Source organism: Anabas testudineus, chromosome 22 (genome assembly GCF_900324465.2).
Source record: "Anabas testudineus chromosome 22, fAnaTes1.2, whole genome shotgun sequence".
Classification (NCBI taxonomy): Eukaryota; Metazoa; Chordata; class Actinopteri; order Anabantiformes; family Anabantidae; genus Anabas; species Anabas testudineus.
In genome coordinates, this window is record NC_046630.1 from 5,680,483 (window position 1) to 5,707,154 (window position 26,672).

General features: G+C 38.2%; 1 protein-coding gene across 1 annotated transcript; it reads right to left on the minus strand.

Moving 5' to 3' along the window:
* Positions 1-16,749: 16,749 nt before the first annotated feature.
* Positions 16,750-18,616, minus strand: nkx2.1 (NK2 homeobox 1). Its single transcript, XM_026340138.1, has 2 exons — positions 18,250-18,616; positions 16,750-17,633 (listed from the first exon to the last, which is right to left on the minus strand). The coding sequence occupies exons 1-2, from the start codon at positions 18,614-18,616 to the stop codon at positions 16,960-16,962; spliced, it is 1,041 nt and encodes a 346-aa protein (XP_026195923.1). The 3' UTR covers positions 16,750-16,959.
* Between the last annotated feature and the right edge of the window lie 8,056 nt (positions 18,617-26,672).

Genomic DNA, 26,672 nt, shown 5'->3' on the forward strand with positions numbered 1-26,672 from the left:
CGTCACCACAGGCCTGCCTGCTGATTGGTCAGAATGCTGCGTCGGCGTTTGCGCAGTAGATGAAGTAGAGTATACGTCACTGAGGGTCGTACACTAGAAAACGTCATGTAGAGCAGTGGTGGTACAAGTATGAAGGACTTTATGTGGTAGAAGTACTCATCTGTACTGCACCAGTATTTCATTCAAAAGCTGCAGTATGCGACTTTTTTCAAATACATTTAATTTAGGAGAAATATGCACCAAAAACTATGTGGAAAGATTATTGGAATCAGTTTTATTAGTGAAGTATGTAAGCACACAAAGAAGGCAATGTCAAAGGCTTCTATAGTCTGTCATCACTGCAGAACAGATTTCCATGGGTTGTTTTTTATTTATTTATTTATCTATAATTTAACCAAAAAGTTCAGCTATCTTTTTTTACATGGCTGACGAGTTTTGTAGAAAAACTATTTTATTGTTATTTATACAAATACATACATATATACATAATAACTACTAATATCTGAAGGACTGGACAGATCAGGGAGAGGAGGACTGGATGGAACAGAGTGGACTGATTTTCATACTGATGTGATATAGGAAGTATCCTTTAAATAAGCTTTAAGTAAAACTACAAAAGTATTATCAGCATAATATACTACCAATGTAAAATGACAAATTAGGGGAGACTAAGGTCAAGTGTAACACTTCAATTTTACCCTAGTTAGAAACAGGTTGGTGGCATATTACTCATTCTGTACAATCCCCAGTCAGACACTGAGTGGGGAAAAATCAAAGCTTTTACTGAATGTCATTAAATTTCCTCACAAAAAAAAAAAAAAAAAAAAAAAAAAAAATCTGATAGGAAAGTAAATTCTTTGACATTTGAGTACTTTTGAAAAGAAAAACAACTTAAATGCATATCACAGGCTATAAGCATTTCTAAACAGCTAATACATTTATCATGCTGGTAACTTTTATGCATATATTCAGGATAGTTTGTGAATTATACAAACGTTCAGAAACTTACAATATCATATTTTACTTGATTATAGTGTGAATTATTTATCTAGAACTACAAGTAATTAGTAGGTAACTACAGGTGTAGTTTGAAAATAGTGGAGAAAAGGTATGATGTATTAAAAATGAAATACCCAAGTTAAGTAACTCAGAGTTGTACTTAGGTACAGTACTTAAGCAAAAAGTACATTTTCACCACTAGTGCATCACACTAAAACTACTTAGGCTAATTTACTGTTACAAGTAAATTTCATTCATTTAAAATGGTAAAGTAAAAGTATGTGCACATACTCAGGGAAAAGAACTAGAAGTAAATGTACTCATTATGCAAAATACCTGTTATGTACAATATAGCTCAATCATGCTCACAACTTTGCAGAGCTATATACAATATATACTTCATTTTAAAAGCTAAGTTTAGTGGTTTTAGCTGCAAATATTTTTTATATGATGCTGCAAGTAATGATTATTTTAATAAAGGATTAATCGATTGTTTGGCAGAGTGACACCTTCACAATTATTGTCTAAACTATAGTAAACAGTAAGATGAACGAAGGATTACTTATTTTGTATATCTTTATTTATTGTAAATATTTCATAATTAGCAATTAGTGCTCTGTATGTAGCCAGTATATATAATTGTGTAACTGTGAAAGTTTATTAATTTATAGTGTCTATCAACAATTGCAATTTTTCCAATTAATACTATTATTTAATATTAGTATAAACAACAGTGTCGGCTTATTTTTCGCACATAGAAGGAGTTATAGATGTTCAGAAATACATTAATAAACGCACCTCTGTCTATAAGATGTCTTTGCAGCTGGTGTAGTTGATATTTTGAATAACTTTATATTGGTATAAGGTTAAAATATTTATATTTTATAAACGCATCATTTACTAAGGGATCAAATATGTGTATTATCCCTTGCTGCCTTTAAAGCCAAGCTTTAAAGCTTATTATTCTTTATTGCTTTTAATACCATGCTTATCACGTTTGTTTTATGTATATTCCTCAACTCATGTTTATGTCTTTATTTAATTTTTTAAATATTCAATTGCTTCTGAATTAGCTCATATTATCTTTTCTTCACTGTTGCCTTTTAAACATTTAAATGTATGTCGGTTGTAATTGACCCAGTATATGCATTGAGCTACATAAATACATTAGCTGTAAAATGAAAAAAGCGTGCTAGTAACACTGATATAAAGAGAGGCTTTAGCAAAATAAAATGTCACGTTGTTCTCATTAAGAGCTAAAAGAGGCTCAGAGTCTCTGGAGCGCCACAAAAATACCCACTGCTCATACTAAATATACTACATGTATATCAGTACACACTAAAGCTTCTTAGTAATTGGTGAAACACAAGATGAATGATGCTCAAAGAAGAAAATCACCTTCTGGCTGTACTCACTCAAAATGAGAATAATTACACATGTATCCACATAAACCAAAATATGCCTAGGATAAAACTCCAGTAATTTAAGTAGATTGTATTGTTCAGGATTTTCACTCGGATTTATATGTGCAGTCAAATAGAACGCAGTCAAACATGGCTACCTGCAGACTAGACTGACATGAATGTGGGATTTGTAACTTCATTTAACTGTATTCTCCATCACTTACTTTTCAGACAGGAGAAAGAATGGTCACTCATTTATAAGAACATTGTCCTTCAGGCCATGACGGACTGTGCAGCAGGGCATTGGGATGGGAACCTGGCCACAATGGCGTATTTTTCTGTGTTGAGTGACTGTGGGAAAATCTCTCTCCTCTATTCAGACATTTTTCCCTTCTTTTCATATAATGAGGAGAGAGACTGATGAAGGCAACAACAGAAAAAGAACAATTACAGGCAATGAGAAAACACAACCACTCAGAATTCAATAATGCTTTCTAGAAGGGTTAATCATTTTAGGAAGGGGTCTGAAGACAAGCCTTTTTATTTTAATTCATCTCTGGGGTGATACCCCCCCTACCCGCCCTCTGAAACAGGAAGGGAACTGTAACACTTGACATGGTTTGACATGCTGAGCCATTGCTGAATGTTCCCACACAGCAAGGAGCTCAGAAATTTAAAAAACTGCTCATTTAATTTGCTGCAGACCCAAGAGCTGTGATTTTTTCCCTTTTACTGGCAAGAAAAACACGATTTAAGATTTATCTGACTTTAACAACCTGGGTGATATTTTTGGTTATATTGATTGTTTTTAACAAATAGAGTTTTGCAGATATTCAGTCTTTAAATGTCACATTATGCTCTTGTGTTTCATAAGTATTTATGTTTATCTAAGTAAAAGTACTACACTGTAAAGTATCAGTTGCAGGTAAAAGCTTGCAACATGCATTCAAAATAATACTTAAATGAATAATAAAGCATACTTAAAGTACCAAAAGTAAAAGTGTTGTGCAATTAGGCGAAATAGTCCCTGTAAGTATTGTTTTGTATTGATGCATCAACGTATAGAGAACAGCAGTCTTCAGCTAGTTGTTGACAAATAAACTACTAAACATCTAATTACAATTTTATGATCTCTAATTTAATATTTTCACACTTTCAACACCTAATGGTAACACAAAAATAGAATCAGAGCATAAAGTGACATTACAAGACTGGAAATGTTTACAAAACTCAAACTTTGTTGCTTTTAAGAACATTATATTGAATTATAAATAATTATAAACCATGAACTGTTTATACAATGCTTACAAACTCTGATAGGTGCCACTGCAACCCCTCTGTAATTGTCCATGTGTCATAATTAGAAAATGTTTTTTTTCGCTTTGCAGGAATACGGTTTGGACGACAGAAGAGGAACTGTCACTGCCTCAGCCTTGTCAGCCACCTGCAGGAAAGTAAAAAGGTCCACTTTTGAGCTTGTCTGCTTCACAGCAACAGATGATGTTGACAGAGCATGAGACAGAGTAAAGGGCAGAGAGGAGGGTCAGGAGAAAGACGGAGCACAATGTGGAGAGACAAGTGGTTTGCAGTGGGAAGGCTTTGTCTCATTTTACTGAGTGGGGAATAATTAAATGTATTCCTTTCCTGTGGGCTCAGGCCTGAGTTCACTAAACTCTAGTGATCATGTAGAAACATTGCTTTTAATGACATTAAATCCATGTTAATACAGTAACTAAAATGTTTTATTCTGAGCACACGGCCACTTGTCTTGAGGCAACATCCGAGTGGATAGACTAGAAAAATAAACTGAGAGGTTTATTTCACTATTCGATATTTAACAAAACCACCACGTTACTCTAAGTGAGGCTGCTTAGACACAGTAGTACCTTGAGCTAAATGTGAACATCAGCATGCTTATATACAAACAGTGGTGACGCTAATAGACCAATGTTTAGCAGAGTTTTAATGTTTCCCATGCAGTATCTTTGTTTAGCTCTATTGTTACCGGCTTGCATTAGATAATTTGATCTAATTCCAGCAAGGACAGGAGAGAATGCCTTTAGCTTTGCAGTTAGGCAAATTTGGAACAAATAACAGTAATGAAAGTTATTGCATATTAAAATCTTCTAATCTAATCTTGAGGGAGCTTTAAATGTTGTACCAAATCCGTAGCTATTCCTGAATTTAACTAAAACTCATGATTGTCTATCTTAAAAAGAGGTAGTAGAGTATTGTTGTGCGAGTAAATCACTTTAATAATAGAAAATATGACATGGTGGCTATACCAAGGTTGATGGCAATCCATCTAATAGATTCATAGTTATCATAATGTGATGTGTTAGCATGCTAAATAGCACTAAACAAAATGTACAAGTGAGACCCATAGAAAAAGCATCATTTTGGTCACAAAACTTTTGGATGAATGAATAATTATACCTGATGATGCTAACCAAAAAATTAAGGGATTGCCAAAGAGGCATATGACAAAAAAACATTTCCACCAAATAGCAGGCAGCATGTATATATTCCACAACAGTTCATCCAGTAATTGTTAAAATATTTCAGCCTAAATGGTGAAAGATCCTTCACATTAATAGACAACAGAATAACTCACACAGCCATAATGTTAGCATGACTAATAAGCCATCAGTAGCCAAAGCCAGACATAAAAATGTCCACAGTGATTTTACTGCTAACACAAAAACAAACCCAGCTCTACGATGCTTACAGTAGGTTAATGTGATGGGAAAAACACCTCACTCCTGTGCTACACAGCCTCCGCTGAAAGTTAGCCACAAGGGTAGGCAGGCAGGTTATTGCTTTAAGCCACTTCTGACTCTGAAGAGCATTAATGATATGGACAAAGCGCTAAGGATTCTCATAAAGTTATTAACTGGCTTTTACCGCTGCACACTGCTGTTCTTGCCACATTTCCAATCAGCAAGAGGACGATGCATGGCCACCAGCACTCCAGCCCTGCCACGTGCAATCGCTTAATCAGCTTAATACAGGTTCCCTTACACATATGGGGAGATTTAAGAGGTCTCTTGTCTGACTTATGTTTAGATGGTTTTCCATTACATGCTTTTATAAATGATGATTTCCATTCATCTTTGAAATCATTTTTCATCTCAAATCTGGAAACACCACATCACATCATCACAATGGGCAAAAATCACATCATAAGATTTTAAACTCACTATCCAAGGCAGAACCAAACAACAGACAGAGAATCTAGATAAAACTGTAGGACATTTGTCACATAAAGAGTGAAATATCTCCTTAAGGAAATCCCAACACGTGAGATAGGCAATAATTGTAGAAAGTAAACTCCTCCTGTCAAAAACTATACATTTCTCTCAATAATGCAGTGCAGTAGAAGTCAAACCCGTACTTAATGACAGCACATGAGTGACCGGGTCGTTAAACACAGACAGGTTTGTTGTCCTACATGGTTGACCCTCCACCCAAGTCAGTAACCAGCGAAGCCTTAATGGCCGAAGTGAAGAGCAGTGAGCCAGAGCGTCCAATCACTCAGCAGTGTGCCACTGAGAGGCTGTATGTTGATAGTACCTTTGCTGATTGGAATACTGGTCAAAACACGATAGATAGATATGTGTAACAGATACAGACAACAGATTATAAATCAAGTAGTCTTTCAGAGGCAGCAGTAGTGTTACAAGAAGTACTTAAAGTACATAAAGAAGCCAGTACCATTTAGACAAGGCTTCAAGAGTATTTCTATAAAAGCAGTGATAGTACACTAAAAATCAATGGAAATAAAAGTAAATCCAGATGTTTACTTAAGTCCAGATGTATGAGCAACATGTACACCTGTATGAAAAGTAGTGCAGCAGAAAAGCTACTCTCAGAGTGTGATGCTATACTGTTATATCGGACTGTTTCTTCTGTAGGTAAACAATATTTTAATGTTTATTTGGTTGATGTGCTAATTTGAATAAGCTTATACACTGCTAGGTACGTCTACTGTAAATCGTTTATGACACATTACAATGTCATTATGAGGAAAACTGAAGTGTCAGCATTAATAACTTCTTCTATGAAGACAACCTTAAGATACTGTCTTCCATTTCCTGTTTACATACATCAAAAAAACACTGAAGACCTGTATGTGCTACGTTGTAGGATATAAATGATTTGTTAAATGCTCAATATGGAGGGTGATGTTCAAATGAATCTATTTGTCAAATAAATGTAGTAAAGTAAAAAGTAAAAGCACTATTTTTGATTCTGAGATGTGACATGAACTATAAAGTACAACGAAAATACTCAAGTAAGCAAGTACTTGAAAACTGTACTTAAATACAATACTTGAGCTAATGAACTTTGCCACTACTGGTATTTAGTGAAACTAAATCCTTATAAATGTCTGAATAATATTGCAATGTTTAAAATAGTCTGATGTCTCTCTATGATGTTCAACTTTTAACTCAGCCAAAAGAGAATCCAGCTTACCTCAGCCTGTAAATCTGTCTCTGTTGATCTACAAATACATCTTGCTACATAACCCCCCCCCCTTTTCATGACACCATCCCTGCCCCCATCTTCAGTCGACTGCACCTGTCACCTGGGGGCCTCTGCCTATATTCAGGATCAATTTACATAACCTCATTTAGCAGTTCACAAATCAGAGCCATTAAGAGCTACTAACAGGAACCAAGGGTTCTAATTTAGCTTGCCTTTCACAGTGGGAAAATTGTTCAGTTCAGGCCTACAAATACAGATTCAGGTCTTGGCTTTGATTGTTGATTGTGATGGTAAATGTACAGATGATTAGAACAGATTTTTTCCCCCTGTATTGATTTCCTGCCAAAACACAGCAGGCACTGGTCCTGCACTGGGAAACCACTGGAGGAGGTGAGCGCTAAGGGAGTTTGTTGCAGACATTGATATGTACATATATCACGGTATTTAGGTTAAAGGCGTTTATTAAACTCTTAAAACTGCAGTAGTTTTCTGCAGGACTGATGCTGCAAAATGTTAAAGCTGTAGTGGTGTTGGGCTGTATATTATGCAAATTGCACAGTGTGTTGTTAAATGAAACTGCAAAGATTTCTTTAAAATAAGTGAGAATTAATCAAGGATTTCATGATTAATTAAATATAACAATTTATTTACTGTAACTCCACTGTAATTTTTATCTCTCTATGCACATTAGACCCTATCCTTCAAATGGCAGCCGCACAGTCATTTGAAGGATTTGCTCGAGACTTAAACGCTTTTATTTACATCCACTGTGACAGTAGCAAAACCAATTCAAAGCGCCGTGAATAGCTGAAGTCAAGAGCTGAAAAATTATTTTCAATCTGCATTCAATTTGGCAAAGATGGGGCTCATAGAATAAAGAGGGTGATTCAAAATTCCACTTGTTCACCGCTGAACTTGGTGGTACAGCGTTGTGAACATGTGCTTTTAGGGGGCATTTCTGGGGGTGCACGTTTAATTAATCAACAAATCAGCGCTCTTCTCACTGGTGTTCCAGACACATATGTTTGCACTTCAGGCTGTAGAATAAGAAGAGGCTCTGCATGAGATGCATCTCGCTGCCTACAGATTTTGTCTACTGCTGTTGCAATATGTGATTGCATAACACCAGTCATCAAGCAGGCAGATAAGAGCTGCAACAACAGTAGGGCCCATAGAGTTGGCAAGGTTTAGAGGATATGTGCAGAAAGACCCAGACGCATGCACCGACTGTATAAAAGCTTTGAGGGTTAAGTCACAGAAAAATGAAAATGTTTATGAGGTGTGATTCAGTAAAGTGGCCCTGTCCAGCTTTGGTCCAGCTCGTTTTTAGTCGTTTCACTTGAGGATAATTTATTACAAGTGTGCAGAGCAGGTCTATGTGGGGGCTGGGATTTAGCAGAATGGTGCTTGAAAATGCTATAGCAACCAACAAGAGGTTGTGGGCCTTTGGTAAAAGCAACTCTGATTGTGTAAAATGGAGATAAGATAGCATACTGATCATGATGGTAAAACATGACATTTTAACACAACACTTGGTTAAACAACAGAGTTGAGTCTTTTTTTTTAAGCAAGTAGGCAGTCTTTTACAAAAAAGATGGGACTATAGGCGTTGCACAAATTGCTTTGTAATCTTAAACATGCAGCCCTGTATTTTCAAAATGAACTCAAACGGGACTTTTAGGATACTTTTAACTCAAATGCAAACAGTGGTGCAGAAACACAGTACAGAACAGCTTCTGTCCAAGTCATCTTGTTCCAAAAAGTCCCACACTGAGTGAGATTAAATCTTAAAAAGGGAGTTGGACTCCAGCCAGTGTCTTGTCCATCACTCCTTCAAAAAAAGGACAAGGGAGGAGACAACTGTTGTTGCTGTGTAGACCAGACGAATTACTTTTAATGAACATGCAATTAATGGAAATAGACTGAACACTTTCAAAGCACACAACGATTCTAATTGATTTGCATTCCCCCTTTTCGGTGCTCCGATTCTCTTTGTCCGGCGTCTCTATTGATTACCCGCTATGTGTATCGCTCCGCATGTGTTTTCCTTCATTAAGAGATAACGGGTTCCTGATTACTCCCATCCCTGGGTTTAATGTTGCTTAATGTCTACTTTGTTCCCGTGTCATGTCGGAGGGCAGCGAGAATAATGAGAGAGTGGGTGGGCCGTGATTGGCCTGCAGTAAGGCAATAGTGTTTAGGACGCCGGCTGCAAGGGGATCAGTGGAGAGGTTAGAAAAGCAGAACCTTTTGGGCTGGATGACACCAGCCAACACCTGACACCCCTTCATTGAGCTGCCTGTCACACTGACATCCCTGAGCTGCGCGTTTTACGCTTTTGACGCGGAGACCAAGTGTTTAACATAAATGCGCCTCCGCGCAGCACATAGATGCTGTTTGGGGATTAGGATAAGCCCTTATTCTGCCGATTTCCGTTCATTTAGCCTGTAAATTGACCAAGCAAGAAATCACATAGGCTATATCCTACTGAGCAATTCAACAACCGGAATAACATACAGTGACAATTGGCCTAAAAAGAGAACTACCGCGTTGTGAGCAGAATTGCACGTTAGCTAATTGTTAATTTAAGCGGCTCGCAGTGGCTAATTATGTCGGCACAGCCAAGCCATTTGCATGATGGACCAGCCACCTGCCTGAAGGCGCTGCCAGGGCAAACTATATAATTACTGAACAGCAGTGGGGCAATTTTTGACTGTCGCCCCTTTTGTGTCACATGAATTCCTCGTAATGACATATTTCATTAGGGGGGCAAATATCACCCCTCCCCCTGGTTGCCGAACAAAACATGCAAGTCTCAACAGGTCCTAATATACGGGACCTATTTACATCCACCTCCACCCTGTGTTTTTATTAACCTGTAGTTATGTGCGTCTTTACTGTGAGTTAAATGGACGAGCCGTGCCTTTTCTCTGCTCAGCTCATATAGACTTTGCTCGGGTTAAAATGGACCAGGTCTTTTCTTAAAGTGATTGCAGCCTGAACTCATTAAGCTGTCAAATGTCTAGGCTTTGGGATCTTGATTGCTTATTGTGTAGCAACATTCAAGGAATTTTTTTTTCAGTCTGCAAAGAGACGACACAGCTATTCATTCAAACAGAATGGACTCACTGGTGGACACCGGTGGACTCTTTGCTTTCTTCAGGTTTTATTAGTATTATTTTCTAAACAATCAGACGCCTGTGCAACTGCGGAGGCAACTATTTAATAGTTTCATTTAATCATAAACACTTACATATACATATTTGTATTGATATTATAGTTCTTCTTCCTTATGCTGCTCCTCTCCTCAGTTTAGTATTACTATAATAATCTTACAGCCATTTACTTGAGTTAAAGCAGGGGAACTTTTGCAGTATTATTGCTTAAAACGTAGAAAAAACAGAAGTGGGCTATGCGGTCGATGTGTGGAGCAGCAGAAATCATCATACAAAGTATAAGTACCTCACATTGCTTTAATGTTGCCTGACATACTTTTAATCGCACCTTTTCTAAATCCTATAAAATGTTCTTACAATTTGTATATTGCCCTTGTGCACATCTATTTAAATAGACTCTGGGTGCTATTTGACAGGGATAGCCTTGGCCTATTCAAAGCTTCATTAAATGGAGAAGTTATTGCTGCAGGCCTATAGAGCGAACAGCGGGACCTGGGTCGGTCTGGAGGGTTTGGTGTTAACAGGGTTAGTGATGGCTCGTTGGTTTCTAAAGGACTCCTGCTGGTACTGTACACAGACATGACAACTCCGCTTTAGTCTGCTGTCTTTAATTGGCATGTTTAACGGGAGCACGGTCAGACACGCGCATTCACACGCACATTTTCCTGAATTTCTATCCCTGTGAGGACCCTCCACACCATCTCAAGCTAAACCAGTTGAATAAATGTTAATCTAGAAACTGTCATTTAAATTTTAACAAAGCTCAAAATTGGCAGAATTGTAGAAAAGACAATATAAACTTTTCAAAGAAACAAACAAATAGTAGATTTTCAAACCAAAAGTTCAAAAGCTCATTCAGTGGGACATTGGGAGGACTTATTATTACTAAATATTTATTATTATTTACTTTATTACTCACAAAACTTTACCAGGCTGTCTACACCCACATTTGAGTTATGCTGCTGGTGTGTGGTGTTAAAAATATGTTTTTGAAAGAATTTAGAGGACATGAATAAGGTTGTTTTTTGCACTTATGGACTAGACTGAGCATGAAAGCAGGGTTGCTGGTTATTTATGTGGGATAAAGAAACTAATGGATCATAAGAGAAAGATGGCTTGGGCAAAATATGTTTTTCAATCTGCTTGTAAAGAGATTTTTGAGAAAACATAGCACAGAAAACATACTTTTTAATAAGTTGAAAGAGAACTCAAGACAAAACCAAAACTTTATATCCTTTGTTTTGTATGTGGGAAGTGTAATTTACTTAAAAAGGTTCATTATGTTGACAAATATTTGATTCCATCACTAATAGTACTATCATTATCTTAAATGCACAAGGGTTTTTTGCATGTAATCTGTCTTTCAAAGTGGGATCACCAAGTTATCGTCTCAATTCATACAATTTTGAGGGGGTCCTGTGTAATCCAGATACATTAAAATTGACTCATTTTTCAAATATAGGGACCCCGCTAGCTCCTTAACTAGCATTCTTATAAAAATCTATGAATATGAACATTTATTACTGTACATGAAAACCTCCTGTGTATAAGTTGGTGTATTAGACAAAGGGTTGGAATCAGGAAACTGGTTGTAATTTTAATCAACTCTGCCTCAGAGAAACATGCGTAACCACACAATCATTGAAGCGATTCACTGGACAAACAATCACAAGTTACACTGGCTCTGTTAAGTATGAAGGCTAATTCTACACCGAAACTTGGCTCTGACTGATACATAATTTTGACACATGGATGCTAAGAGTAGAGGAGACAGAGGTGGACGTGAGTAATTGTTCTGAGTATGTTTGTTCTCAGTTTTTTAACCAAATGTTCTTGAAGGTGGCTCCAACTTAACAATTGAACATTATAACTACTAAAAGATGCAGGGAATAATCTTTTTCACAGTTAATTCATGGTGGGCAATATGGAGGAGGTAATTGTTGTTCAACCTTTACTTTAGAAAGTCTTAATTAATGTAAATCAGCTTTGAAGAGTTTTTACAACTTGCCAGTGTAAGACAGTGAAATGATGATGTAGAGAAGAGCAACGTTTTGGTAGTAGGAAGTGATCGCAGCTGGAAATATCTTTTTTACAGTTTCAGATGTGAATTAGGTGTAATTTACTGTCTACTACTGTCTTGTGGTCCTCCCTGATCCAATTACATGTTAATAACTCTATTTGAGTCCCCCTAACAACTATGCTCATCCACTTGTTCAGTTTCACTAGAAAATATGTCTCATTGTGGAGTTCACTTCTATGCAGATGATACTCTCCTTAAAAAACCTCATTCTCTTACCCCCTCTTAGATGTTTATGACAACTAATTCAATATTATGTTGTTTGAGCTTCAAAACCTCAGGTAGATGATGCTAATAAATCTTTCTACTGATACAAACAAGCATCTGAATTAGAAACAGGAGTTAAACACAGTTACGATATACATTGGGTGCCAGCTAATAGTTTATGTAAATGCAAAAAAACAACAACAATAAAGAAACACAGATAAATTATTGTTAAGGATTACCTCTGCTAATACCGGTTATGTTGTATATTGTCATAAATAAACCACTTTGGTCTCATTTTGTTCCACTTGTGTACCTGTTTCTTAGAATCTCCTCATTGTTTTGAATTTTGGTTTTGTTTCCTCTCAGACTCTGATGACCATCTCTTGACCATACCATGACAAATAAATCAGCAGATTTAGATATGGTTCATTAATCACTTCAGCAGTGCAGGTTCCACATACAGTTTTCTTTTAATATTTTTTTTTTACCATCTCGTCGTCCTCCTCATTTTGACCCAAAAACCGTTCAAAATAAAGCATGGTTTCAATCTAGATGGTCCTCCTGAAGTGTCCTTGAGCAAGACGTTTAGCCAAAGGCCCGTCATGTCTAAATGATGACAACACGTCCATTTACAAGTTTGCTGGCTTTTTAGACTAAGCATGCAGTCTATTGTTTAGTCTTGAATTGAGGAAATCTTGTGATTTGCGCCGTTTTTTCGCCTCAGCTGTATTATTAAAATGAACTTAAATTGCAGCCAGTCCCAGCGAAATTTCCTTTGAAAGAAACAAAGCCAAATGAGCACCGAAGATGTATAAAATGCGCTTTGTTCATCAGAGGGAAGGAGAGAAAAAAGTCTCCACTCAGCCAGCTCTGAATGCTGCATTTCATGCCTGCAACAATTATGCTGAAAGGTCAAGTATTACAGCATCTTGTTCTCCGCTTTGCATGCAAAGTATTTCAGTTCACAAATGACCCTCGTTTGCGCTCTTTGCACAATGGTTTGAAGAACCAGATAAACGTAGGACAATTAAAGATTTTTGCTGCTAGCTGACAGTAACATTTACCCAAGGGGGTGATTGCAGTTGCTGTGTAATTGTCCTGTTTGTAATGCACATGACTGCTCGGGCCCGCTGCAATAAAATGTTCAGGAACTTAAGAAGGAGGAACGAGAGTGGCTGTGTTTTAAAAGAAGAGAGTGGATAATTTTTACAATCCGTAAACAAAGTTATTATGAATTATTACGAAAGAATTGCTCTTCTGAGTTCCTAGTTATGCTGGAAATGTGTTAGATTTCACTTTGTGTGATCTTGAGCTGGCGTGATTTTTGCCAAACATGTTAAATATCCATATTTGAGATGAGGTCTTTGTGCTGATTTTCTGAAACTCGTCTATTTCAGCACCGCGGACAGCACCAAGTCCGCGTCTTCCATCTCTTACTGGAAATAACTAAAAAAAAAAACTCCTTTTAATTGAATGAGGGTTCAAATAAACTAACATTAACTAAGCTGTGTTATTAATTTCCTGCCTTTATTTTATGTTTATAATCGCGTTAACTTCATTCAACCTGATCACTTTGCTGTGTTCATTTTCAGGCACGTTATATTCATGTCACATGTTCCACAAATTAATAAGCGAAACCACATGGTTTTGTTTGGGCTACTTGTTGATTTTCAGTATCTTAATATGCATGTTGCACTTTTAATTATTTGATTATAGGTTATAGTCATTCAGCCTTACAGATTTTGACATGTGTGACCTTTATGTTTTGGGGAAATCAATTAACGCTACTGCAGAAAAGATTGAACACAAGCTCCAATGCCAATTTTCAACTTATTTAAGTTTTAAAACATGCGTAAAATAATTCATGTGAGACTGACCCTGATGCAAAATTTGTTAATTCATTAATCGTCATTTTTAGTGATATAGCTTGTTTTAATTTGTAAACCTGAATTTGCTATAGTGATTAAAATCAACTCTTATTGCAGGATTCGTCTCAAACTGCGAATTCAGCTTTGATTACATTTAATTGATACAAAAAACAGAAGCTCTGGATGTTAAATATTATCCCAAAAGTGATGCTGAAGCTAAACAGGCGAATAAAATTCACCAGCTAGCCACTAACTGAAATATGATTACCTTGAGATTAGGAACTAATTGCTTGGGGTTCATGGAGACCAGCCCACCATAAAGCCAGGAGGACTTGGGGAGTAACACTGTGGATTTCTACAAAGGGGAGCGATGAGAGCACACACGCTTCCAACAAGTCATTCTCAACAGCTACAAGCTGCACACAAAGACCACACACCGCGCCAAAGACATGTTAATGTAATCCCAAAGTTCTCACTTCTCCGCCGAACAAAACCAGCTCTGCAAAATACCTGATAGGAGATGGTTTCTGCTGCTGCTAAGACTTCACTCAAAAGGCCCTTTTTTTTCTGAGGGGCTGCCCGGTGACCTAAAACTGGAGCTGCTTCATACACGCCAATTAAAAAAGAAGCAAATGTGAGTTTAAGTTCCTTGTTTTGGCAAAAAATCCGTTCCTCAAAATATTTGAGAACATCTGAGTCCAACTTAAAACCATAACTTAAATCCAAAACATCTGAGGATGTGTAATGTTACTGCAAAAGCAGAAGCGCAATTGAAATATTGCACTTAAACCGAAATAGGGATAGTTATTGTCACACATCATATCTTGTGCATATAGCTGGAAATGCAGGTTTGGATCAAGCAAATGGCAGCAACCAGTCGCATAATGACAAAAAAAAAAGAAAAAGAAAAAACATATATAAAAACCGATGCTCCCGCATAAAACACAGGTATTATCTGTGGAAACCTGTAGGTGCATTAACCTGTAGGGTTAACACAGCTGCACCGAGCAACAACCCACGGTTTGTTTGAATAACACACACTTTTCAAATTTGTAGTATAAAAAAAAACAACATACACCAGACGGTGTGTTTATCACCAACGGGCCTGACAGACAGACGGTGGTTCAGCCCTTTAATATTTCCATCATGTTGGTGAAATTTAGAATAAAGGAGGTCACAGGGGTCAAAAACGACCCCTGTGGTCCTCGAGCTTTTACCAATCGTGTGCAGAAAAACGTGTGTGCGCTTGGAAAAATAAAGAAATTATAAAATAAAAAGCAGAAATGATCGCACTATTTCCCGTTGATACATGTGAAACACTGCATTAAAACTTATTTCTGCTTAAATTAAATGACCTATCGTTACCTCCGTCGCTTAGCAACCACTCAATTTACTATTTTATACCTATAGCTCCATTAGAAAGAATAGTCTCTAATGATTATTATACCTTTTATTTACAAAGCACCTACAGTAAAATAAATCACGGGCTGTGTTGCGGCTCATGGGCCTAAACCTTCTTTTTAAAAAATGTTTGAGGACATTTATTTATTGACGGCACAAATCCTTTCAATTCCCTCATTGATCATTGATAAACCAGTTGATAGCCCAGCGCCGACGGTTCGCCTCTCCAGTTATTTGAGAAGAATACGCAGCTGTTTGGTTTGGGATTTTATCGATAAGCTGCCCTTTGAGCAGGTTTGTGTTTGATGTTGGGAGCCGAGAGACCTCACCTTCCTGACTCACACGGTCAGAAAACACACACATATACACAGAGAGAGAGAGAAAGAGAAAAGAAAAAGCACATAAAGGCTGAGTTTACTCTGCAGGGCACGCTTGTGTGAGTTGCAGTATTTAACGATAAGCCTGAGCGAAGAGATTTCACTGAGAATAATGAAGGGAAAAAGTGGCTCCGGGGTTAATTGTCATGTGAGAATAAAATCCTGATATACTTTTTTTGTCAGGTTGCCAAAATGTCCTTTCTTTAAAAAAAGAAAAAGGAAAAAATACCCCCACTAATAATAATAATAATAATAATAATAATAATAATAATAATAATAATAATACCAGTTGTGCTCTATTCCAGGGGATATTTCCGCCATTTAAAACCGCAAGTGTTGACATATTTCACAATAAAAAGCTTAACTGCCATGTTTACATAATTTATTAATAGGACTGTTTTGTAGTAAGTCAAATATCTATATAAGTTACAAAGAAATAAAACGTACAAATACCAATGAAACGACAACAAACCGGCAATAGCGTCAAAAACTTTGTACAACAAATAGCTAAAATTCAAACGTTTTACAGAAATATACAAGCTAGATCTACGGCTTACATTAAATTCTATTATAAATCAGAGTCATTGAGTGTTTGTTTGTATGCGTGTGTGTGCGCATGTGAGTGTGTGAAGGGGGATTTGACAGCACCCATATACAGCGGTCCTGTTCAGGTTCACTTCTCCCCAACTAACGCGGCCTATTTGACTGCTGATTCTTCTTTTGTCTCAATATAATTTACATAAATAAATCCCAAGATTTTCACATCCGCAGTTTCTGGACAAGTGTTTCTTCCGTATAAGTCACACTTCATTCCAAAAGGTGAAAATTCAAGAAGAGCTGGGCCGAATTCACTCGGCTTTGTTCAAACGCGCACATTTACAGTGGAACTTGTCGAAGTCTTGACAGAAAAATGTCTGTTCTCTTTAAATAGAAGAGGGTTTAAATCAAGGCCGGCGCCTCTTGTCACCACGTCCTGCCGTATAACAGGGCTGAACACTGCAGGGCCGAGCCGTAATCTGCGCCTGGGGAGTTGAGGTGGGAGAGGCCGGCCACTTGGCTCTGCAGTGACGGCGGACTGGAGGAGTGCGGCGCCAAATCTGGAGAGTGACCTGTGCTCCCCACCTGCTGGCTCTGGTGCTGCCCGAGGCCGGACGTGTTGTTGGACATGATCATGACATTACCCCCTTGCTGGTGGTGCGTCTGTGTGGAGGATGTGGGCGTGTGCCCGCTCCCCTGGCACGGCTTCCCGTCCTTCACCAGCACCGGCACGGCCACCCTCCGTGGGGACTGCTGCTGCTGCTGGCAGGAGCCGCTGTCCTGCTGCATCTGCTGCTGGGATACTTTGTCTTTAGCCTGCCTCTTCATCTTATACCGGTGATTCTGAAACCAGATTTTCACCTGGGTCGGAGTGAGGTGGATCATACTTGCCAGGTGCTCCCTCTCCGGCGCCGACAGGTATTTCTGTTGCTTGAAGCGTCGCTCCAGCTCGTAGACCTGCGCCTGGGAGAACAACACTCGCCTCTTTCTCCTCGGGGTGCTGGACAGGGAGCCCATGCCTTTACCCACGTCTGCCAAGGAGCTGAGGCTACCCATGCTGCCCATGTTCATGCCCGATGAAGAACCCATGAAGCGAGAAACTAAGAAAAAACGAACATGAGCACAATGAAATAAACGATTTCACGGTGGCACAGAAAGTTTTTAACATCAGCCCGTGTTGTTTTAGTCATTCAATTATTTTAATGGGGGTCGAAAAGTGCCACAGTTTAATTAATGCATTATACAGCGGATAAGATATAAATCTCAAATAATTTCTAAAGCCAGGACCCTTATCTATTGAGTCCATATTCAGAAATAATAAAGCTGTCAAACTATATCAACTATATTTCTGAGCACCAAGTGCGGCAATAGCTCATAACTGACACCATATTGTTACTGAATAAATGAGATAAAAGAGTTAATAAATCATTTTAAATAAACGCGCAAAGCTTAAAGAGACATTTGGTCATTCATGCTCCTCAGGTGAGACTTTTTCCAGGTGCCGTGGATTAATCGTGTTTGCATTTTGTCCTTCTTAATCATAAAAATAACAATCTACGTTACAGGGTTGTGAGAAGAAACGTCTTGACGCACAAGGTGACAGAAACAGCTCAGCAAGCGCTAAATTCAGCATGAACACAAATAAGCTTGCGCGTAAAAGCTGGATTTCAGCGATCACTCGAAGCTGGAGTCAAAGTACAGGTGTGGGATACTCACTGGTGGAGAAGCGCGGGTCCGGGTTGGCTCCGTACCAGCCGGTGGCCGTGGCGCTGCCTCTCATGCCGTCCTGGTAGGAAGGCAGGTCGCCCATGTTGCCCAGGTTGCCGTTACAGTAGCCCCCCATGGCCGTGTGTGACAGCTGAGAAACACCTGCCGCAGTCATGTGGTAAGCCGCAGACACAGTCCCATTATGACCCATGTGGTGCTGCTGCATCGCCGCCTGAGAGACCTGCGGCTGCCGGTAAGAAGTGAGAGGTGCCCCCAAGTTGTTATTCTCCATACTTACTTTCTTATAGCTCTCCTCAAGGGGACTCAAGATATCGGAAACAGAAAAAGGAGTCGTATGCTTGGGGCTCATCGACATTGTTCTGGGGCTGGAGAGGGAGAAATTAGAAGGCAAGGCAATCTCTCCTCTCTCTTTTTTTTTTTTTTTTTTTTTTTTTTTGGCCAAAGCCCCTCTGGTTCCTGTTGTCTCAACGTCGATCCTGGTAGATGAACACGTAGGAGAGCGCCTCAAGTCCGCCTTAATTGGATTGAGTGGGAGCTCGGTCCTGGCTTTGGTTTGTTTTAGCTGGGTGCCAGGTTTAAGGCTACCATCAGAGGCGGGGCATCGGCAACAATACAAAAACAGCCCTAGCCTCCTTTCGTCGAGCGTAAATTCACTTACTAGACATGTGCTCTCCTCCCACTAACAATAACTTAACCGCTGTACATGATCATAAACGTTCATCCCGGCGGCTGCAGGAGGTGTCCGGACTCGCTGCAGCTGCTGCATTTGGAGCTTGTGACTTGTTGCTGTCGCTGATAAACAGGCACAGCCGCAACTTGGGGATTCTAGTGACCACAATACACTTTATTAACTGTAGTGATGTTTACGAGGGCCTCTTGATGAAAGGAGGCCTATATGGACTTGAGAGTTGGAGAACCACTCCTCAGTTGAACTACTGACTTTTAATGGCCATGAGAGGCCTCCAGTGATTGCAGGATTGTTTGTGTTATGCCTTATCATACTCAGACATGCAAAAGTGCACTTGCGGGGAGGGAATTGACTGATACTGATAAGTAAATAAATACACATCCGCGTGTTAAGTGGCTGCGTAAATGATTAACCTCCCTCTTTTTTTTCATATCACCGGGCGCAAGCAGCGTGTTACCCTAAATTTAGACGTAGGCAACACGCTCAGAGACCAGAGTTAGAGACTCGTTAAAATACAACAAAACCAAAAAAAAAATAGAGTCTGGCGCAGGAGATGCTCTCATGTGAAGTTAACTTAACCGCGCTCGAGTACTCTCCTGCAGCACAACGCCAGGTAGCCCTCAGTAGCATGTTGCCTTAATGCTCAAGGAGCCATAACAGTTTAACTCAATCACGACTCACTTCTACAAATTTTACGCACAAGCGCAGGAAAAGATTTAGGGTTAGGGATTTTCTAACCAGCTCTGCAGACAGGAAATCGCGTTCTGCTGCATTAGTTCACTTTTACGCGAAGAGTTTTTCTGCAACAGGAACCAGAAATGTTTAAATTGAACCTAACAATGTTATTATTATATATAATGTAATATAATATTATATATTATTAGAAGTTTTTAATGCACGCATAAATACATGAATTTATTTTTTAAGTAGCCTGTATTATTTTACATTTTGTTACGATTTTAATATACATTAAATCCCTTAAATATAAACTCGGCTACCAAGTTTATCGTGTCAGATGTTTTTCCATTACATTACTATCTACATACAACAACAACAACCAAAAAAAATAAACAGTAAAATCTGAAATCGATGCAGTAACTTCTAACTTACACAATCTGATGATGTCAGGATCATACCGGAGTTCAACTTAATGGCTACTTCAAAAACTAATAAAATAATAATGTTGGTCTTGGAAAGGTCTTGTCGGGAGGTGGAGGAGGAGCAGCAGCAGCAGCAGCAGCAGCAGCAGCGGCAGCAGGTGCCACCAGCTCCTAACAGAAGTCTGTGGCTGCAGGTTGAGCCGATGTCTCCTTATAGAGGGATTAAAGAAACACAGCGTCTTCTTGTGGCAGACACTCTCAGTTCTAACATTGGGATGTGTTTTGTCCTTTGCCAACTTTGAACTCGTTTTTGTTTTTTCTTTCAGGTTTGCAATAAAACTGTGACACTCGTGACCAGTTTTATTGTTTGATTGTTTATTTTTAAGTCAAATTACAGCGATGACGCGCCCTCAGGGACAAGCTGCCAAACTGGAGTTCAGCAGCGGTGTCACCGGAGTCCCATCACTGCAGTGACATGCAGGAGCACTGACAGTTTGTTATGGTTATCATCAGCCACTTCTATATTCTAGTGGCTCTGGGCTGCACATTTCACGGCTGCCTGCATCTGACAGCAGGATAATCTGCACTGTTTTCAGTATTTAAACAGCCCTGTGCAACATACACATGCAACATACACATCACAACAATCCATATCCTCCCACAGCCTAACAATTATCTTTAATGAAGCAATATTATCATATAGTGGAAAGCTAAATATTGCAGTTATAATAAGTTGTTTGGATGATAGCTGGGGGGCCGGCGCATCATTTACAGGCCATATAATCGCAGGCAATTAAAATTACAACACGCCTCTGCATCCAAGGTAAATCTAGCGTATGCCTTCCTTAATTATGGATTTTTTTTTCTTAAGACATTCTTAATGATCTAAATCAGTACCTTTTCCCTGATCTGGCACACGGCTATTATGTCCAATTAGCGGTAATTAGTCCAAATGTTCCGGCTAATTCCTCAGAATAATGAGGACACTTTGAAGTGGCGGATATGAGGCTACCGAGCTTTTGTTATCGAGTCTTCAGGTTGTTGTGTATGAACTGATTGGTGCATGATATAAACCAGAGAATAACTTCAGAGGGGAACATGAGCAGTGCGATTAAAAGTTAAAGAGATGCTACAAACTCGTGTTTTTTTCCATTACAATCTGCAATTTTTAATAATAATTTCGCTGCAAAATATTTACGTCCCAATAAAAAAATAAAAGAAAAAATATGAAGGCACCTGTAGATATTAGTGTTATTTGGATTTAAAAAAATCCGTGCATCAGTTTATACCCACTAATCAACCAGCTCAAAACATCCATTCGCACATCTCTGTACTAATAATCTTATATTAGACCCATTCAAATTGAAAACCATATAACATTTAAGATCTACACATTAGCTACAACCACTATCAGTGCTGCTATGATGCGATAATAAACACAACTCTGGATCCAGCAGGAAATGAGCTGCAGAAGAAAACAGAAGCTGAGCAGGAGAAGAGACAGAAGAAAACTGGAAACTGTGTCAAAGGAACTCATGAAGACCTGTATTTCTTCCTCCATGTTCAGCTTTGAACCATTAGAGGTTGGTAATCTGTGGTGGAAAGTACCTAAGAGCATTTACTTAAGCACTGTTGAGATATTTCAACTATACTGCTACTTTTACTTGCTACAGTTCAGGACCAAATATCTAAAAATAAACATATTAATAGTAAATAGAGTAAAACAATCAGCAGGAAGTAATTCAGATTATAATTAGATTTAAAACTTACGGTCATAAAAACAGACAATACTCTAATTAACTTCATCATTAAACTAATGCATCAATAATTAAAATCCAATAATATCATATTTATTGATGTGAAATGAGCCATTCTGCAGTTTTATATAAGCTAAAACTTTTCATTTGAGGAGTTTTGTTCCTATTTCCTCAGTTTACCACAGTATTTTACAGTATCACAGTATTTTACAGTATCACAGTATTTCTACACTGTGGTATTTCTACTTTTACTTTAGTAAATTGTCTGAGTACTTCCTGCACTACTGTTAATAACAACACATGCTCATCTTCGTCCATCATGTGGATCAGAAGTGCAGGACAAACAGTACTGACTGTAATAGTGACGCGTTACGTCACACACGCCAGAAATACGTCATTACGGAGGGCTATCTGTCTGCAGCCAGTGGGGGGATTTAAAGTGTGGTGTGTTTCAGTGAAGCACGCCCCCTAGTGGATCAGCTTATTAAGGCGCACAGCACCTGCTCACAGTGATGACAGCAGTGGAGGAAGAGGCTTTCTGCAGTGATGCGGTGTGTTCTTCCGCCCTCTGGTGGAAAGGTGGATCATTAACCACAAAAACATCGTCATAGGTGCATAACGGAATATTTTCTTTCAGTAAAAGCTGCCATGAAGCCAAAATACAAGACAAATGTCGCATGGCCCTATATAATATTTATTATTCTAATAAAATATTATAATAAATAGCTGTATAAACTAGTTTCACTGCGTATATGCAGAAGTACAGCAGAATAATGCAGCAAAATTAAAGACTATTAACTATTTACTTGTAAAATTCCAACTCATTTCTATGCCTTTTCATTAAAAGTCTATGTGTACATTTAAATCACAGATGAAGTATTGTGTGCACACTCTGCATTTCTGCATTTCTAGTTGTTTTTTTCAACTTCTTTCTTCATGTCACCGATAAAGATAGAATAGGCCTACTACTAATAGTAAGTAAACAGTGGCAAGAAAAAGTATGTGAACCTTTTTATTATTATAACAAAAAATCGACTCTTTCTTGTCTTTTTCAAGAACAACCATAAAAACTTCCTAGTGCTAGTAGAAAAAGTATTTGAAAGCTAAATGGACCCAGGCATTAGCTTGAGCTTGCCCCATACAAAAAGAATATGCTTATGGGAGCCCTGCCTCGCCAAAAAGAGCTTTCAGAGGATCTACGATCAAGAATTGATGATTGATTTAGAAATTCCTCAGTCTACAATTAGACAAACAATCACAAACAAATGGTGACAGTTTGGGACTGTGGTTTCTCTACCAAGAAGTGAGCGGCCAGTCAAAATGTCCACAAGAGCACAACAAACACTCATTAATGAGGTAAAGAAACAACCCTGAGTGACAGTCAAAGATTTGAAGGCATCATTGGAACATGCTAACGTCTGCTGCTTATTAAAAAGAACATCGCTGCACACCTGAAGTTAACCAAAGAGCACATTGACACTCCACAGCAGTGTTGGCAAAATGTTTTGTGCACCGATAAAACCATATTGAACTATTTGAAAAGAACACATAGCACTACATTTGGCATAATAAGGGCACGGAATATCAAAACATCATCCCAATTGTAAAGTATGGTGAAGGAAATATGATTTATACTGCTTTGTTGCATCAGGAACTGGCCAGTTTGCAGTGATTGGAAGATGAATTCCCAAAAAAGTCTTCAGCATAATGTGAGAATGTCTGTATGTCAGGAGAACCTCTGTAGACGTTGGGTGATGCAACAGGACAATAAATGAAAACACAAGTCCACAACAGAATCTCTTCAGAAAAACTAAATCCACGTTCCGAAGTGGCCAAGAAAGAGCCCAGAACTCAACCCAATAGAGATGCTACGGAACGACTTGAAGAGAGCCACACACGAGACGTCCAAAGAATATGACAGAGCTAAAGCAGTTCTGCAGGATGAGTGGGCTAAAATATGTAATTAATTAAAGGGTTCACATACTTTCACATACTTTTCTCTCTTACTGTAAGTATTATTAACAGCACCAGTACCTAAAGAGTTCCAGTTTTCTGTTTGATAGAGCTCCAGTTAGAAAGTGCAAGTAGAATTTATTTTAAATATAGGAACTATAGTCAACATTTTATTTCCATTGTAGACGCGAGTACAATTTGACATTCATTGATTTAGATAGAATCAGTTTGATTCAGTTTGATATCACAGTCTGTGTTGAGAAAAGGTGATACGTCTAATAAACTTTCATCAATAGCTACTTTTTTGTGGTTTCTTTCTGGTTATCTCTGCTTTAAGATTATGTAATTTTCTAATTAGTGTCTAACATCTTTGAGTTACCAGAGAGTTTCATCTGTCGTCATATAAAAGCCTATTAAATGTATTGAAACTGTAGTTAATTTTTTTTGTCTGTGGTTGAATTGCTCACAGCTTGTTTCAGTGTGTGATGACACAATCACTTTTTATTTTTATTTTATTTTAAAAAGTCACAACCCATTCATCCACTTTCAGTTTAGCTTTAGCTTCACATTGTTCCACTACTTTTATTCTGATTATAAAGTCGACTGTCCTCTCTCCACCTGTTGTAATTCACCTGCAGCAAATTCAGACTGAATGTACGCTGCAGTTCAAAGGTTTATGTACAATATATTCTGTGATACAGGATACAAAACTTCCTCACACATGCAAACAAACAGCTACAGCTTCGTATGGACCTCCTACACTTGTTGGACCCTCGTATCCACTGCGTGTATGTCACATCATGTCTGTCTGTGCTCGATCACCTTTTATGTTTTTGCTTCACCAATGAATAAAAAGAACGAACACAGAGAATAAAAATGTTGAATCTATCATGTGTGACATTTTTAAAGAATCACTGTACAGTAAGAATCTAATAAAATTATTTCAAAGGCCAACATGAGGTGCAGGTTTTGGGATGAAATGTATTTGAGAGAGAGAAACTTGACTCTGTCGGCCATTAACACTAATATTAAATATTGTTACTTGCAAAACAACTTAACAAAACCCGTCCTGTGGCCTAGTTTACGTAGACCTTATAACTTTCATACAGGGAGCTCCAGGACAGGCCAATGAGTGAAACTGTAGGATGGGCAGGCGAATACAAACCCATCCTTTTCAGACAATTCCTCTGACCAACTTAAAAAACCAATGGCAACCTCTAAAAGCCTGTCTTTGTCACCCTTAAACCCCAAGATGCTCTAAAACGCCATTGTGCAGTTAAACCTCATAAATTTGTCGCAGGGACTGATTAAACATCACGAGAATTGAAACACTAAAGATTTTGTCTCAGTCCCTTTTGGATGGAGGACAATGGTCCATTCACTGGGAGACACACAGACAAAAAGAGTGTTTAAGGAGAGATGCAGCGAGCTGAGGGGTTCGACCAGTCCCCTCCATATGTGATACAAGGTGGCCCCAGTGAGGCGGACAAAGGACCAGGTGACAGGGACGATGGTCTGCAGGGTCACAGGACGCGCAAACAACATTATAGTGGGCGTGAAAGCAGAAGACCCCCCTCGTCACTGATGAAATACTGACATGATTTTAAACACAGGAACACATTTTTCATGATATGGTCTTTAAACGAGATCCTGCAGAGAGGTGACGAGTGCACATTAGTCAAGTACATTTAAGATTAGCTAAGAATATGACTGTAACACGACAGTCAGCGTTTCTCCAGTGATTTCATAAAATGTGTTTTTTAACAGTTCACCTCTCGGTAAACAACAGATCTGCACTGTCTTGTCAACAACATCAATAAAAAGCTTCTTTTTCTGACGATAAAAAGCATCTTACTCATCAACAGCACCCGCTCAGTTAAATGTGGTAAAATATTTAAGTTTAGTGCTTTAACAAATTGATGATGTGCCTTTAATTCAGCTTATTGCACATTTAAAAATCATCTTTTCAAACATCCAGTACACAAATTTCAAGATAAGGCTTATAGTGTATTTATCCCACTTCCTTCAGAATAACAAAAGCTAATTGTATAAAAGTGAAAAGCAGCCCATGGGGCCAGTCAACTACAGGGTGCCATAGTGAGAGAGGCTGTAATGTTTACTGGGTATTCTTTTGCTAAAGCAAATCCAGTCCTTTTAGATGTGATGTTTGCTCAGCTTTTGGGTGCATAATTAGTTTTTAACATCATAAAAGACTGTCTGGGCCCGGTCAAAACCTGCTACATATTTTAGACTTTTTCCAAATTAACGGCCTATTGTGAGTTTTAAATCACCCAACAGACTTTAAACCTAAAAGGAGCACACTGCAGAGGTTAAAATGTCTTTAGAAAAAGGTAAAATTATTTTACAATATATGAAAATCTGTAGAATAGTTGTGCAACTGTTGCTGTTGCTTTGTCTCAGAAGAAAAATAATACAGCTGTTTTTCCAACTTAGGACAAGAAAGTGCAATACACTGAACAACTTATACAAAATATGGAAAGAAATTTTATTAACAAATTTGTTCACAAAAAGAAACAGTTTAAACAACAGAAAGTATTATTTAAAACTCAAATAACATTATTTTTCCTTGAAATATCCAGACATTGCTCTTCTATTACCGTCTAGTGCGGCCTAATGTACATTTTGTGCCTTCAGAAACAACTTATTTATACAAATATTATATTTAAAAGACTTAAACATACACATAGGTGTATATAATCCCACTGGATAATTAGAAGTCTACAGGCTACACCAGTAAGCCCATGTATGAGAACATATTAAACGCATAATATCAAAATAAAATGTGCAAAATCTCTTTTGTTCTATAGTGAAAAATCTACATGTTTAAGATGCTCGAACATTCAGAAAACATTTGATGCCATCTAAATGAGTTTGTGCGTTGAAATGAGGCCT